Genomic DNA, 16,450 nt, shown 5'->3' on the forward strand with positions numbered 1-16,450 from the left:
AAAAGGTCCAGGAACCTGTACTTTGACCAACAAAAATCTCAGATGATGCCAGCATATCACCTGTATACGTCTGGAATTCCTAAGTGGTGCTTTGTCCACAGTAGAGTGAATGGTCATCTGTATTAGGATTCCACGTAGGGCAAAAATGATTTTATTTGACATGCAGCAAAACAAGGGCAGCAGAGTCGGTATATTGTACACAGCCATTTGTCACAAAGCAGTGACCTCAGTAGTAACACTCAGATAGTTTTAATGTCTAAAGCTTATTATAAAGGTGTATTTTCCATATAGTAATCCCACAAATCTTCCCAGGGCTGCAAGCAGCCAGTCTCTGGAAAGCTCTTAAATTTATAAATAGTGAAACTGATTCACTTTTGACTTGTCCTAATGAAGCAGTGAAACCTGCTTGCTCAAGATGGAAGGGAAGGAATATAGTAAGGAAACCTGGCAAAGTGCAGGGAGGGATCAGGGAGTGTGGTTCGTGCCACCTTTCCCCAAAGATGGCTCTGTGCCATCCAGCTGAGCTCAGGTGAGCTGTGTGCTCTTTCCTCAGCTGGTGGAGGCAATTTTCCTGTTGCCCCATGAGGCCTAGACTCCCTGGCCCAGTTGCATCTGATAGATGGAGCAACTGGAACAAGCTTTCTGGAGCTGAGCACGGTCAAAGCAACAGGGTCTGGTGACTTGATTCAAGCATGGTTCCTGATCTCACCACCTCCAGACCCCATATCGCGGTGACTGTGCCCCTCAGCAGCTGGGGATAGTCAAGGTCCCTGGGCAACAGGTAAGGATAGAAGTCTAGTGCAATGTGCCTGACCCTGAGGCCTCCTATTCCCAATCACATGCCACACCACAGGCCATCTGATGGGAAGAGGGGGAGGCCCAAGCAGGAGGACGCAGACGGTGATGGGAGTTGTTCTTCCCTTCAGAGGCTTGAAGGGCAGAAGAGCAGTTTATTTCATGCCAAGCAAGAGGTAGTGAATAGGATGGCCTGTTCTCGAGGCAGGAGGCACACTTTCCCCAGAAAGCTTTGAGTACCTGCTTCCAGAGAAGGGGAATACTGGTTCTCTTCATTCTTTCATACCCCTAGTTTTGGCTGCCACAAGGCCGAGTTCTGTTCCTAACAGGCTGAGTTCCACAGCCTGCCGAGATGTCCATAGGACACAGCCTGCCACCGCCAGAGACAAGCATACAACTGGTGACCCGGTGGCTGTTCCAGGATGATGCTGCCCATGGAAGGCAGAGTTGGAGATTCAGCAGTACATCAACTCACTCTGCCCAGGGTGGCTCAGAACCACTCGGCTTTGCCTACCTCTCTGGAGGTGGGAGCAGGAGCCTGCCAGCAGGGGGAAGCACAGAGTAGTGATGGGGGCTGAGGCCTCTAGGGTGTGAGGATGTGGTCCTTGGGATTCTCTTAAGTCTCTTTAGAGACGACTCCTCAGGTGTCAGGATACCAACACGAGGGAAAAAGCCTCCTCCCTGCCTTGGGTCCATGTTCCCAGGGCAATAGTTAAAGAGTCAAGCCACTCCCCACCCCTGACAGTACACGGCCACTTCAAGTCACACAGGTAGATAAAAATCAGGTCCTTTTAGGGGGCCAAGGGAGAGAGCATCACAGCAGCAGCTCGGCTCCTAGCAGCGATGCCCAGGGCCCCTGCTCCATATCCTAGCTCCAGGCACTGCAGGCAGGACGTGGAGGATGACTGGACCAGAGAGCCCTCCTGTCTCAAGGCAGCTTGCCTGGGCTTCAGTGTGGAGGTGACACGGAGTCCTCTGGGGTCATAGGTTACCCCACTGTTCCACAGGAGGGAACTCATCCACCTCGCCCACCTCTGTGCTCAGTTGCTCTCCCAGGGCAAAGGTCAGCCTATACCGAAGCCTCGCCTTCTCCTGTGACAGAGGGACAGCATGTAAGATGTGACCTAGGGCCCCTTACCACCACCCCATCCATACTCAGCCACCAAAACAGGCCAGGGACACAGTGAAAACTGCAGTATCATGGTACTTCAGGCATGGAGGTGGAGGTTCTGATATGGGGCAGTGAGAGCTACAGGCTGGACCCCAGTTCTAGCTCACCTTCAGTGGGTTGGCCAACAGCATGACCTGGGTGATGGCTGCAGGTGGCTGGATGGGGCTAAATGGAGATAACTCTGTCCCAGAGGGTGGCTGTAACTTCACCTTCATTGACTGAAGAGAAAGAGAAGCTCCTTTAAGGAGAAATGGCAGGAGCCCACTAGTCACGATGGACACACGCTGCTGCCTGTTGGCCTCAGGGTCCCTCAATACAGTGGGGTTCAAGGGGAGGTAACCTGTACCTCTTGAGGCCCCAGGGAACCAGGGGTACCTTTGGCACTGCGGCCTGCAACACAATGCTTTTGATAGGCAGGGGAGCTGTATTCAGCATGGACACCACCACGACCAGCACGTCCGGCCGTCCAGGCGGACACTCCTTGGCAAAGTGGAAGAGGATGCGGAAGCCATTTTTATCATAGGCTGTCACAGGAAGAGCGCTGCCTGTAAGAAGAGGTCACATGGGTGTGGAAGGAGAAACCCCACAGAGCCCTGAGGGTGTCTGCCACACCCCTTTAGGGAGGGTGAGGGAACCCTGTGGCCAGCAGGCACCCCAAAAGCATCTGGGAAAGAAGCTGTCAGAACTACCCAAGAGTACGCAGTGGCAACAAAAGGCCAAGACAGCAGGTCACGTTTGGCTTTAAGGGACTTGGGCAGAGAGCCAGTGCCCACCCCTCTCACTCCCCAGAACACTGCAAGCTGTGGGCTGCCCCCCCCCCCCATGCTTTCAACACCTACTAGGCTTGATAGATTCCAGGGGAACGTGGACACTGGCCAGGGAAAGCTCTGGCCCCTTCATGGGGCTGCCTTGGGACTGGAAGGCAGGTGGCTGGAAAAGAGGGCTGCCAGGCCCTGGGGAAAAGGGGAGGAGAGGCCGAGCAGTGGTGCTGGTGGGGATCAGAGGGGAGGTGGTGGCCCCAGGGAAGAAGATGGAAGAGACAGGTTTCACCAGGCCGGAGGTCCTGAGAAGCAGGAAGGAGCACAAGGCAAGTCAGAGACCAGGGGAAGCCGCTGGGCCAACCCCTCACATGTCTTCCAGGGAACAGCTGGTTCTTACCACCCCTTCCTCCTCTCCCCCGTGTTTCCAGAGGCCAGCCTCAGCAGACCGAAAACGAACATCCCCAGGCCCTCCAGAACTGCCTCCTGTTCTACCGAGCCCAAGTCCAACTCTCCCCACCCCCACCTCTCCCACTCCCACTCATTACGCTCTGGTATCTTCGAGAAGATGATCAAGGGCATCCAGCTGGTGCAGGGTGCTATCGCCCAAAGCTGAGCCATGGTACCCGAGGGCTGTGGACTCAGCCTTTGGGGCCGAGGCTGGGGCCAGTCCAGTCGGAAACAAGAAGGAGCCTGCTTTGGGGGCAGGCCCAGTGGCTGGGACCACAGGAGCAGAGAAGGGAGAAGGCAGTGGAGCCTGGGAGCTGCCTGCAGAGGGTGCTGAGGGTGGGACAAGAGGGCCATCTGACGGGCTACAGGCAGCACTCCCAGGCTTGGGGCCGCAGAATTCCAGGTCCGACTGCTCATTCTGTCAGGAGTGGAAAGTGTGAGTGAGCCATAAGCATGGAGGAGCTGTCGCGGTTGGTGGCTTTGGGTCTCCAGCTCTGGGCCCCACCCTGGGGGCCCGACAGGCAGCCCCCTCTGTAGGGCCCGGGGCAACCCCGTGGCTGTGATCAGTGTTCCCAAGCCCACCCAGGGCAGGGAGTATGGACAGCCAGGGCTGCAGCCAACTGTGGCTGAGGAGTCATGAAAGAGGAAGTCTGTGAAACTGGTTGAGCTTCTTAGTGATGCTTCTACCTGGAACAGGGGCCACTGGCTGTTTCCAGCTGAGTCTTTGGAAGGAGCAGTGGGTGCTGGATCAGCAAGGCCTGTTAGAGAAGATGATGGTGATGAGAAGGGGCTCTGGCCTTGGGCAGCCCCATTTACCCTAGAAGGGTCACATGACAAAAGTCGCTGACAAGTGCGGACTAGGTATTTTTCCAGGCAGCCTCCAGAGGAAATAAATCCTCTCTAGTCCTTACATTAAGGGGCGTTAGCTTCTGGACTGAGCAAGACACTCAGTCCACCATGTCCATTCTGGAGCTTGTATGCAGACCACCCTGGGAGCCTGAAGGCTTTGAACTTGACTTTCCCTATACCTGAAGCCTCCCTTCCCCATTCCTGCTAAGTACAGGGGCAGCCCTGGGTCCTTTTCCCAATTCACACGCCTTTCTGCCCTGTTGGCCCCACCAGAAGCCCTTCACAGCCTCCCCCCGGGACACACCCAAGCAGAGCAGCTCCTCGTCCAGCAGGCAGAGGGCGTTGCTTGTGCTGTTGGGTGTTGGGGTGGCCTCAGCCTGGCTGGAAGAGTGGCTGCGCCCAGGTCCTGAGGTCTGAGGGGGTGGAGGGAGGATAGGGATGCCGGAGGATGGTGGGGCTGGCGCCAACACTGAGGATGAGCTGCCTGGTGTGTCCAACTCAGCAAGGTCGATGAGAGTGCCTTGGTTCCTGGAGTGGTTTCCTAGATGGGCGAATGGAAGGGAACAGGGGTGAGTAGGGGCCATGGGAGTGGCTGCAGAGAGGAAGCAGAACCCTAAGTACAGCCTCTAGCCTAATACTGAACAAAGGCAAGGAAACAAAGAAAACCCTATCCATAGCCTCTGGCCTCTCAGAAGCTGGAGGAGCATTTGGAAGGGCTTAGAATCCCCTTGGGCCCTGTGGGGTGACATGCAGGTCAAGCACTCCCTGCTTTGTGGTAGGGCTGGGGCTGGTCTGGATGGATCCAAAGGGAGAAGAACATTTTACCTTCCGAGTCTGGCATGGCTGAGGTGGCTACCTCACCATTGATAACCTGCCCTTCAACGACTGTTTTGTAAGAGTTGATGACCCGGGAGAGGTTGTCACTGGCCTGAAGGATGTCCCCTAGAGCAGAAAAAGGTACTTCTCACTCCCAGCCATGACACTACTCCCACCCTCACCCTCCCGGGCCAAATCCAAATTCCTGGGTCATCCTTGTCAACTACTCTTTGACTCACCCAAACTATTGTCATTGTCTTCTGTCTCACTGGCTAGTTTGAATAATGTTCGCCTCTTATTCTCACACCGATCAAACAGCTCCTGAAAGAGTCCCAAACCTAAAGGTGAGAGCTACAAAGTCCCTTGGAAGTGATCTAATTCAGTGTCCACATCCAGAAAGACAGAAGGCTCCTCTACTGCCCCAGTTGGTACCTGGCAGAATTGGGCCCCCTATGCCTGCTGCCGGCTTCCACCGCGCTGTGTCACCTAAGAAGTCTGCTTAGGACCAGGGGAAGCGTTTCCCGTCCTGTCCCCGAGGCCAGCACGTGCCTCAGAATTCAGAATATCTATGTGACGAAGGACTAAGGTGCAGCACCAGGGGCACACGGTGGGTGGCTCTGCCCTATTGCTCCTGAGGCAAGGAGGCCAAGCAGAGAGCAGTGAGCCCTGAGGTGGGTCTGCGGAATCACACGGACTCGGGGGTACACACAGCTCCCCTGCCATGTGCGTTAGCCATAGTCTATGTAAAACGGGGGCGGCCACCGTGCTGATTAATAAGGAACAGCAGGGCTGAGCAGGCTGGCTCCCTTCCCTGGAGCCTGGCTCTCGGGACCGCCTACCTTCATGAGCTCTTTATCTGCCTCTGAAGAATCCTCTTTACTGTAATGAAGCAGCATCTCATTCAGCAGCTTTACGTTGTTGTTAACCTCCTCTAAAGTGTGCAGACGCTTGGTCACCTTCTGGATCCGCGCCTCATCCTACATCAAAGACAAGGAGAAAAAGCTCAACTAGACTCCTCTCCCTGGCTCCCCAGGGCCCCCCCATAGCCAAGGGTCGCACCAGAGAATGTAAGCAGAGGCTAGTCCCGGTGGAAACTCCTTTTAATGCACAGTTCTTGGGAACCACAAGCCTCAGGCCGTATTTAGTTTTTCTTTTATATAACGGCCCGTCCCCACCCCTAAACCGGCCCCGTGTATGCTTGCTCCTCTAATCCATTCTTCCCCAGAAGCCCCAGTGGCCTCTCGTGATGGGGGGCGGGGGCAGGGATGAGCAACAGGCCTCACAGTGGAGGAAGGGACTCTTGGTCTGTGGTCATGGGTTCCTTCGCCCCAAGCCCGAGGCCCACTCACTTCCTTCACCATGGACTTGATGAGCTTGTTGGCCTCTTGTAGGTCATCCGGGTTTTTGCTTTTCAGCAACTTGGCTAAAAGCTGGAAGAGGAGGTACCAAAGGTAAAGGGAAAGGCAGCAACCCACCTGGGGAGACTGCAGAGGGGCTGGAGCTCCCGCAGCACTGAGCCCACGCCTCATCTGAGGACGCCATCTGCGGGGGCGCACTTTACCTTGGATTTCTCCTCATCGTCAAAAACAGGATTTTTGGGACGAGGTGGTGGAGAGGGAATCAGTGTCCTGTCCATAGGGATCAGCGGGTCAGACTGCACTATGCCTGACAGGAACACAAGGGGGCAGAGCGTTGGCTCAGGCCGGGGTCCCCCTGACCCCTTCCTCACACGGCAAAGAGGGGTACATCCCTATGACGAGGGCCTGCAGAGGGTGAGAGGACAGTACACACCTCTGCCCCTCAAAGTGCAGCTGAGCCCTTCCCGTTGTCCTGAGGAGGAAGGAAGGGACGGCAGACAGCAACCCCCTTCCTGGCCTTAGCCAGCCTCTGGGGCTGCTTGGAGGCTGAGGGAAGGTAAGCACATACCCTGCCTCTTCAACATGTGGTAAGCATCCTTGATCTTGGTTTCTTCTGGCAGGGCCAACGTCCAGCTATAAAGCAGCTCGATAACCTTGGTCTTCACTTTCTCAGACACCCTGTCTCCCAGGTACTAAGAGGCAAAAGGAAATGGGAAAAGCTCATAACTGCCACCTGGAGGCAGAGACGGTGGGAAAGCTCTTCAGCAATGAAAGGCTGCGAGTTGATTCCAGCCTCCAGGCCCACCCCAAAACCAGAAGGTGTCTGTGACATGGCACAGGGAGCCAAGGAAACTGCCGGTGGCAACGCTCACTCTCTCAGGGTATGGTCTGTGGTCAGGCAGGAAGCGGGGAACCCGCCACCTGGTTTCCATGCATCATCTCCCAGAAAGTGACATTTTACCTCAAGGGAATGAATGAGAATGGCTTAAGTATGAGAAACAGCTCTCTATGCTTTAAGTGGCGCCCAGAGCTTAAGAGCAACACCAGCATGCCCCAGGAGCTGAGTGGCTGAGTGATGAGAAAAGACTAACCTCTTGGATCCACGCAAGACAGACCAAAGTGACCGCTGTCCCTAGCGCCTCCCCCACCCCCACCCCACCTGCTGGCACATCACCTCACATTCAGAGGAGTCCATCAGAGGGCTCCCCTCAGGGCCTAGCTCTCTAAAGACAGTTCTGTAGAGATGTTCGTACCGTGAAGCCAGTTAAGATGGGAGGGGGGAACCACAAACGGAGTTCCTAGAAATGAGGAGACTGCTGCTGACTGACCTTTGGAGAGACGACTTTGATTAACTCATTCAAAAACCGGAACTTTCCCACTTCATTATGAAATCTCCTCCCACAGTTCTTCATGCACGCCTCCAGCACCTGCAGCCACATGAGGAGGAGGCACTCAGTGCCGGGAGTGGGGGGTAGTATCTGGATGGGAGCTGGCGCTCAGCCAGGACCCTGTCCACAGAGCACAGCAACTCTGCACCCAGAGAAAGAACTTGCAAGTAAAGCTGCCTTTAGTAGGAAGTAGTGTTACTTTTAGCTACAGAGCAAATTATACTCGCGGCACTTTCCTTTAGTTGGCCAACTCCGGTGACTGGCAAGATCAGCATCTCTTCAAGAACCTGCCTCTGAGCTCCACCCTGTGCTCGGGGCCCCTGCCTCTGGCTCCCACCCTTTGTCACTTGGCTTCTCCCACTCGACCTGTGGCCTCACTGGCAGAGACTGCACTTCAGGCCTCTCTGCAGCCTCGGCACCTGGCACAAGGGCACACGTAATCACGGGGCAGTTTATGGAATGTGTTCCAGATGGATCTTGTATCGAGGATTTCAGTTACCTTAGGATGTGAGCCCTGAAAACCTCAGAAAACCCAGTGGGCAAAAGGCCTGTGCTCATTAAAATCCACTGTCAGAATGAAACAACCTACCGTCAGGGCCTGGACCGCCTCCCATTCCTGCGGAGACTGGATCTTATGGGCTAGCAGTCGGACAGCGATCTGTGGCCTGGGAGACAAGAGACCACGCTTTCAGGCACTAACCCTGGGGCTACCTGGCTGGCCCTCCTTGGCCAGTTTTGACTTCTGCAGTCAGCTCTCTCCCACTTGCCCCCACCAATGCCTTTGAGACTCACCCTTCAAGCTCTTTGTTGATCTGATCACAGAAGCCAATTATGTATTCCCAGTCCTCCTGGCGGTTGGAAGGATTGGTGGCCTTATCTTGGGACAGAGCAAAGTGGAAGACCATTGTTATAAAGAGCAAGGAAGACATAATGGAAGGTTTCCCAACAATTTTTAGACACTACTGTGAAGCTAAGTCTGTTTCCAAATTTCTTTACTGATAGAGAACCTTCAACAGGTCAGTTCAGTATTTTGAAAGTCACAAATGAAGGGAAAACAAATTCTCAGCCTTGTGAAGCTTAGAGTAGACCATGATCAATAAGACAATTATAAACACAAATGATAAAAACCTTCCAAGATAACCATAAAATTTTTAATATAATCAATAAATATAAATAACTCTAGTTATACCAAAAATAAGCTATTAAGCAAGTAGGGATGATCAAGAAGCATTTCCCGGAAAAACTGAAGCCAGGTAATATTTGATAAGGAATATACATACTTAGGGGCAGCCCTGGTGGCGCAGCGGTTTGGCGCCGCCTGCAGCCTGGGGTGTGATCCTGGAGACCCAGGATCAATTCCCACATCGGGCTCCCTGCATGGAGCCTGCTTCTCCCTCTGCCTGTGTCTCTGCCTCTCTCTCTGTCTCTGTGTCTATGAATGAATGAATGAATAAATAAATAAAATCTTTAAAAAAAAAAAAAGGAATATACATACTTAGAAAAATTATTTCCAGGCAGCCCAGGTGGCTCAGCAGTTTAGCGCCGCCTTCAGCCCAGGGCCTGATCCTGGAGACCTGGGATCGAGTCCCACATCAGGCTCCCTGCATGGAGGCTGCTTCTCCCTCTACCTGTGTCTCTGCCTCTCTCTCTCTGTGTCTCTATGAATAAATAAAATCATACGCTTCAAAAACTTTTACAAGACCTAATTTTTTTTTAAATATTTTATTTATTTGTTTATTCAGAGATAGCGAGAGAGAGGCAGAGACACAGGCAAAGGGAGAAGCAGGCTCCATGCAGGAAGCCCGACGTGGGACTCGATCCTGGGTCTCCGGGATCACACCTCGGGCTGCAGGCGCCACTAAACCGGGGCTGCCCAAGACCTAATTTTCTTAATGCTTTAAATGTTACTTAATTTTTAGAGGAGGGAGTGGGGAGGAAGAGAGGGAGCAAGAGAATCCCAAGCAGGTTCCATGCCCACTGCAGAGCCCGAGTCAGGGCTCGATCCCACAATCCCAAGACCACAAGCCATAATCAAGAGTAGTCGCTTAACCAACTGAGCCACCCAGGCACCCCCTGCTTTCAATGTTTTTTCTATTGCATATTTTAAGCTCATGTTTACTGAGTCCCTACTAAGCACCAATCATTGTACTGTCTATGGGATTGCAGAAACAGAATCTGCCCTTGAGCACTCAGTACCCTCAAGTTTATTTATTTAAGAGTTTATTTATTCATGAGAGACACATAGACACATACAGGTGTCCCAGTACCCTCAAGTTTAAATAGTCTCCTATGATTAAGGACAAGGGCAAGTGTTGGAGCGTTCTCAGAGGATTATCGAGGGCTTAAAACCCAGGTGCTAAATGTCAAGTCTCCTATTATTTGGTGTTACTGTGTTATTTCCCCGGTTATCCCCAGACCTGTGCTAAAGAGGCTGGCCCCCACTGAGGGTGGTTAAATGTATTCCCATCTCTGATTCAGACCTTGGGAGTCTGCCTCTTCCAGAAAGCACTCTCAAGCTGTTTGCTAAATTTAGGGCTTCAGGTTCGGAAGACAAATGGAAGGCTGAAGGCGTATATCCTATTTAAATACCCATGCTCTTGCAAATCCCCCCTCCACACCCCCGCGCCAAAAGCAGAGCAACAGAACCTTGAAAAAGCCCTTCCAAACCAAGGGGTGTCGTCAGAAGTTCCTCAATTCTGACTTCTCGTGACTGTTTTTTTAACTTCCTTTTTCCTAACATTAAAATTCACTAGCTCCATGAACAAATCCTAACAAGGGCTCCCATATCCCCCACCCTCCCAGGGCTCTGAGGCCCAAGAAGTCAGCAGACACCACCCTGAGGCAGAGGGAAGAAGGCCTCTGCTCCAACTGTAGGAAGACTCTGATGGTTTACGTTCATATTTGGAGGAAAAGGAAAATGTCTGTCCTCAATCTTGAAAAGACCATTAGCAGACCCTCTAAAATGTCAAGCTAGAAGAAAAGCAAGACTAATTCAAGAGTGGCTATTTGTTGCCACAGTGATCTACAAGTTGTCGCCTTCCAGAAGCCCCATGTTTCTCCCATCAGTTGTCTGATACCTTCTCAGGTGTTGGCATGGCTTTGTTACTAATCTATCATCTGAGATGCTTAAAGTTCTCACTTGACAATAAGAGCCTGAAGGAGACAAAAAATAAGACCATCTGAGGGGCCATACCCCTCCCATTGCTGCTATTATTATTTTGAGAAGAGTCACATCCCTCATAGTATAACATGGTATAACTTTTGCGCTGTTCACACTGGAAAAGCATGGCTCTAGAGTACAGCATGGATGCTCCTGCCCACACACATGTGAGCAGTGGGGCCTCATCAAGCATGTTCTTCCCAGGCCTCTTGTAACTCCCATAGCACCTCTGTTCCAGGAATATGCCCACTTCCTTCTCATTTGCGCTCAACTTCTCTAGAGTCCCACTTCCTTTCACCTTGATAGACCTTCCTATTGCAAATCTGCAGGGAGCTCTCTGCCTACTATGGGCTCGCAAAACCTTGGTTTCAGCAATGGCGAGGCCTGGATCTGAGGATCTCCTCCAACTCTCCCTTGGAAAGCAGACCACAAGCACCCTTAGGAACTAAAGGAAGTTGGGGTAATTCTGGGTAACTCAATCTCTGCATTTGACCAGTCTCCCTCCCTCAGATGTACAGGACTTTCCACCCACTCAACATGCTCCTGGCACAGAGGTGACACCACAGTCTCCCCTGTAAACCCCACCTTCTAGAATTGGCTCTGGGCTCTATTCTGACTTAAGGTTTCTATTTTCAGGTCTCCCTTGCAAGCCTTATTCTCTTGCATGTCTGTGCCTCTAGATCTCCTGCTCTCATTTTCAGCTTAGTTCTAGCCCTAGCCTTGATGGTGGTAGGGCCTCAAAAGGTCAAGGAAAGATGGTTCCAGTAGGGGTAGCACCAGCTACCCAATCCCAGCATGGCTCAGACATTTCACAGCCGACAGATTCTATGTAACACATGACTTAGAGATTAGCAGAGGCAAGACACAGGATGGAAGAGAAATCAAGAGTCAGCCTTCAGTGCTGGGGTCTTGAATCAAGAGAAACATAGTCACCAAGTCTTTGTTAAGCACTCATAGAAAATTAAGTACAGGGATCAACTACACTGTATGATACTATTCAATCAATAATGTAACAAAGAAAACGAAGTACCAGAGAGGCCAGGGAGAGACCACAGAAAAAGTCCGCACTTAGAGACCACCCTTGGGGAGGTTATGCTCTTTGGGTGCCACACATGCGAAATAACCAAAGCAGAGTATAATTATATAATTTGGTACAGAAATGAGTTTAAAAACAAACTCATTACTTCTCCTTCCTGACTTCCTCATTTCTATAAACGATGCCATCATTCAAGGCTCTTTTTGCCTCTACACCCAGGCATCCAGCTTTAAACCCCCATTGTGGACTCCTTCCCTTTCATCCACTTTCAGCAACAGAGGGTCCCTTTCTTCTCAACATCCTTTTAAATCCTTCCCTTTCTCTGGCAGCTTGGGACTGAGTGCAAGTAACAGAAATCACCATGATTCTTCAGAGGCTCTCAGGTTCTCCTCTCTCATTCGATCTACAGTCTCAGTCCATTTGAGGAGAAACATTGGTGTTACAGCAGTAGCATTTAACAAGGAACTTGATCCTGTACAGAAACTCTTCGTGGACAAGATTAGAGAATACAGAACTAAGCGCCAGACATCTGGAGGACCTGTTAATACTGGCCCAGAGTACCAGCAAGACCTGGAGAAGGAGCTTTTTAAGCTTAAGCAAATGTATGGTAAAGCAGACATGAATACGTTCCCTGACTCCAAATTTGAAGTCTTGGACAAACCCCAGTCCTGAAGAAATAATGTAAAATTTATTTGGCAATTTGTCCTAGATTAGTTGTACAACTGGATCAGAATAAACATGTTTCACAACTGTCAAATGTTCAGAGAACTGTCAAATGTTCTTTTGATTCTGGTTCCAAATAAATTAGGTGATGTTGGGTGTACAAAAAAATAAATAAATCCCTCCCTTTCTTACCCCTGCCCCCACCCCACCTCCTTATTTCTTCACCTGCTTCCAAAACTTCTGCTACTTGCTATCCTATATAAAACCCCTAAACTGATCCTCCTAAAACACTGATTTCACCAGATAAGGTAAGTATGGGGACCTGATGGGAAGCCTAGGTGGCTCAGAGGTTAAGCATCTGTCTTTGGCTCAGGGCGTGAACCCAGGAGCCCGTTTCTGTCTCTCATGAATAAATAAATCTCAAAGAAAAAGAAGAAGAAGAAGAAGAAAAAAAAAAAAGAATGGGGATCTGATAACTGCTGAAATTTAAACTTCTTGGGCTGGAATTCAAGCTCTTCCAGAATTTGGATCTAACTTCCCAGCTTTCTCTCCCATCACACTCCTACAGGAACTCCCAGCCTGAACCAGCCAAACACCTGTCCTATATGCCCCAAACATGGTTTGCTCTATTTACATCACTGTCTAGTGTTTTCTTAGCCAATTTTCCTCAGTCTTCAAGGCCTGGCTCAAATGCCACTTCCTCACTGAGAGAATCATCTTTCCATTCCACTTATCCCCAATTTCCTAAAGAAACTGTCTGCATTTTAGCATTTACAGCTCTTGCCCTGTACCTGTATCTTTTTAAGAATGCTTTATCCAGGGATGCCTGGGTGGCTCAGCGGTTGAGCGTATGCCTTTGGCTCAAGGAGTGATCCTGGTCCCAGGATCCAGTCCCATATCAAGCTCCCTGTGGGGAGTCTCTCCCTTTGCCTGTGTCTCTGCCTCTCTCTCTCTCATGAATAAATGAATAAAATCTTAAAAAAAAAAAAAAAAAAGAATGCTTTATCCACTCCAGCATCACCTTTATCAAACTGAAGGCAAAGACAGCTTGAACTTAATTTTCATAATACCTCATATAGCAGGTATTTGTTACAGACTGATTGAGAAAAATCATAAGACTTCAGGGAAGGCTGAATCAAGAGACAGTCCATGGGCAAGGAGAACGTGACATGGGTTTTAAAGCATTTAGTTGAGCAAAGGGGAACAGGGCTTCCAGGGAGGGAGAGCAGTGTGTGCTGGTGGGACAAGAACAGCTGACTGAGCAAAGCAAGACTACCAAGGAGCCACAAAGAGGCGGCAGTAGGTGTGCAGAAGTGCTCTTCTGGGAGAACGCAGAGCAGATGGAGGGGAAGGGGAGAGACACTTGAGGCACCCGGCCAGCGGAGGCCTTTATGATTCTGGCAAACGATGGAGTGACAAGGCTCTAGACGAAAAGAGAGCTAAACCACAAACATTGGTCCATTCAATTGATAAAGTTCACAAGTAAATCATTAAGAACTGTGAAGGTAAAAAAAAAAAAAAAAAAAAAAAGAACTGTGAAGGTGAACAACAGATTAGAATGGAAAGAATCTTAAAAAAAAGAAAGAAAGAAAGAAAGAAAGAAAGAAAGAATCTTAACACTGCTCCTAATGTCATTCTCACTAATGGGAAAGATCAAAGGCTAATCTCAGCTCTACTGTCTACAGATATCATCCCATTCCCTCACTCACCATCTCCACTCTCCCTCAAAAACAGGTCTGTCCCTCTATTTTAAAATATAGACTAATAGGGATCCCTGGGTGGCGCAGCGGTTTGGCGCCTGCCTTTGGCCCAGGGCGCGATCCTGGAGACCCGGGATCGAATCCCACGTCGGGCTCCCGGTGCATGGAGCCTGCTTCTCCCTCTGCCTGTGTCTCTGCCTCTCTCTCTCTCTCTGTGACTATCATAAATAATAAAAAAATAAAAAAAAAAAAAATTTAAAAAAAAAATAAAATAAAATAAAATAAAATATAGACTAATAGAGACTAATATAGACTAATATAGACTATTAAACTCAGCATAGGTCAAATTATTCCATTGTCCTCATTAATATCTGTGAATCAATTCCAGTGTAGTTATAACTTGTTGGATGGGTCTGGGCAAGTGGTTTGATTAGAGTCCAGAGTGTCCTCTTTTTTTTTAAGATTTATTTATTTATTCATGATAGAGAGAGTCAGAGACACAGGCAGAGGGAGAAGCAGGCTCCATGCCAGGAGCCCGACGCAGAACTTGATCCCGGGACTCCAGGATCGTGCCCTGGGCCAAAGGCAGGCGCCAAACCACCGAGCCACCCAGGGATCCCCCAGGTGTCCTCTTTTTGTGAAATTGTGATAGTAGTACCTGGTTCGCCAGGGTACTTGATAAATGAATTAAATGAATGCCTTTGGAGCAGTCTGAGCTCCTCAGAGATCAGTTCCATATACAGAAGACTTTGTGACCTGCCGGCAACTGCAGATTTCCCTCCGCCTGTGTCTCTGCCTCTCTCTCTCTCTCTCTGTGACTATCATAAATAAATAAAAAAAAAAAAAAAAAAAAAATTAAAGAAAGGTCAGAAAAAAAAAAAAAAAAGAAAGGTCAGGCTAGGGATCCCTGGGTGGCGCAGCGGTTTGGCGCCTGCCTTTGGCCCAGGGCGCGATCCTGGAGACCCGGGATCGAATCCCACGTCGGGCTCCCGGTGCATGGAGCCTGCTTCTCCCTCTGCCTATGTCTCTGCCTCTCTCTCTCTCTCTCTGATGACTATCATAAATAAATAAAAAATTAAAAAAAAAAAAAAAAAAAAGAAAGGTCAGGCTAGGGATCCCTGCGTGGCTCAGTGGTTGAGCACCTGCCTTTGGCCCAGGACATGATCCTGGAGGTCCCAGAATCGAGTCCCACATCGGGCTCCCCGTGTGGAGCCTGCTTCTCCCTCTGCCTCTCATGAATAAATAAAGTCTTTAAAAAAAAAAAAAAGAAAGAAAAAAAGGTCAGGCTATTGGCATAAACAGCCATCACCTCCAACAGCTTGGAGGCTCTAGTAAACAGATCCTGCACAAAGCAATCTCTAGGCATCCTGTCTCATCACCCTGTACAATTTTCTGTCTTCACTTAAAGAGGTCTCCAGGGGCCTCTTCTAAGCCCATAGGAAAATTAACTTATTAACTCTTCAGCAGAGTACTACCTGCTAACAAGGTTAACCCATATTTCCTCAGGAGCAGTATGAACTAGCAATCAGAGCAAGAGGCCGCCGCTCTAACCACCGCACTAGGCTGCGCTCCGCAGCTTTGCTCAGAGCAGGCTACCTACGAATGGCTCGTTAAGACGTTCAAGTGTGTGTCCCCCCAACACGGACATCGCCAGGCCCTGGGCACTGCAGGAAAAGGGCAGACCTCTGTCATGCCTTTTTAGATTCTTCTCACTTCAAACATTCTGCCCGGGCGAGGAAGCCACTTCTCAAACACATGGTCACAGCCCTGAAGCTTGTGCGCGTACGCTCGGCGGCACCCACCGCTCCCGGAGTTTCCCCTCCACGGAGGCACAGGGGGCCCGGAGTCCCGGCGGCGCGCGGCCCCACCACGACCTCCCCAGGTCGCCGCTGCATGTCAGCCGGAAGCACTGGGCTGCCGCGTCCCCGGAGCCCGCGGGGCCCGGAGCGGACCCGAGCTGACGCCGCCGCGCGCAGGAGCGGGAGGAGGCGCCGGGCGGGGGCCGGGGCGCCCTGCTGGGGAAGGGGCGTGATCGCGGAATGCTCGCGGCAGGGGCGAGCCCAGGCGCGAGCTGCCAGGCGACGCGGCCGCAGACCCCTGGGAGCGGAGGGGGGCGGAGTGGGGCGGAGAGGGGGCTCGAGGGCAGGCAGAAGCGGCCGCGGCTACTCACTCAGCCAGGACTCCAGGCTCTCCCCTTCCGCCTCCGCCATATTGCAGCCGCCCGGGCCGGCCCAGCGGCCTCAAACCTCGCGAGAGCCTGCAAGCGTCGAGCCGGGGCGGGGCCTGCATGGGGGCCTGAGAGGAGA

The 16,450-nt window shown here is 51.1% G+C and overlaps 2 protein-coding genes across 2 annotated transcripts; one reads left to right on the forward strand and one right to left on the reverse strand.

Annotated features, from left to right (window-relative positions):
- Window positions 1–135: 135 nt before the first annotated feature.
- GGA3 (golgi associated, gamma adaptin ear containing, ARF binding protein 3) lies at window positions 136–16,445 on the reverse strand. Its single transcript, XM_041726750.1, has 17 exons — window positions 16,315–16,445; window positions 8,378–8,462; window positions 8,175–8,250; window positions 7,526–7,624; window positions 6,766–6,889; window positions 6,401–6,504; window positions 6,189–6,269; window positions 5,679–5,816; window positions 5,079–5,160; window positions 4,849–4,965; window positions 4,328–4,564; window positions 3,862–3,932; window positions 3,273–3,592; window positions 2,806–3,029; window positions 2,342–2,511; window positions 2,074–2,184; window positions 136–1,887 (listed from the first exon to the last, which is right to left on the reverse strand). The coding sequence occupies exons 1-17, from the start codon at window positions 16,352–16,354 to the stop codon at window positions 1,777–1,779; spliced, it is 2,190 nt and encodes a 729-aa protein (XP_041582684.1). The 5' UTR covers window positions 16,355–16,445; the 3' UTR covers window positions 136–1,776.
- LOC121473935 (ATP synthase-coupling factor 6, mitochondrial-like) lies at window positions 10,410–12,538 on the forward strand. Its single transcript, XM_041726759.1, has one exon. It carries the CDS (start codon window positions 11,905–11,907, stop codon window positions 12,451–12,453), a length of 549 nt encoding a protein of 182 aa, XP_041582693.1. The 5' UTR covers window positions 10,410–11,904; the 3' UTR covers window positions 12,454–12,538.
- Window positions 16,446–16,450: the final 5 nt, after the last annotated feature.

Source organism: Vulpes lagopus, chromosome 12 (assembly GCF_018345385.1).
Source record: "Vulpes lagopus strain Blue_001 chromosome 12, ASM1834538v1, whole genome shotgun sequence".
Taxonomy (NCBI): domain Eukaryota; kingdom Metazoa; phylum Chordata; class Mammalia; order Carnivora; family Canidae; genus Vulpes; species Vulpes lagopus.

Excerpts from the sequence above, each read along its gene's own strand:
- LOC121473935 (XM_041726759.1), top strand. The coding sequence starts at position 11,905 with ATGAGTTTAAAAACAAACTCATTACTTCTCCTTCCTGACTTCCTCATT.
- GGA3 (XM_041726750.1), bottom strand. The coding sequence starts at position 16,354 with ATGGCGGAGGCGGAAGGGGAGAGCCTGGAGTCCTGGCTGA. Across the intron at positions 8,463-16,314 it reads GAGCCTGGAGTCCTGGCTGA|ATAAGGCCACCAATCCTTCC; the intron begins GTGAGTAGCCGC and ends CTCTGTCCCAAG. Across the intron at positions 6,505-6,765 it reads CCACATGTTGAAGAGGCAGG|GCATAGTGCAGTCTGACCCG; the intron begins GTATGTGCTTAC and ends TGTTCCTGTCAG.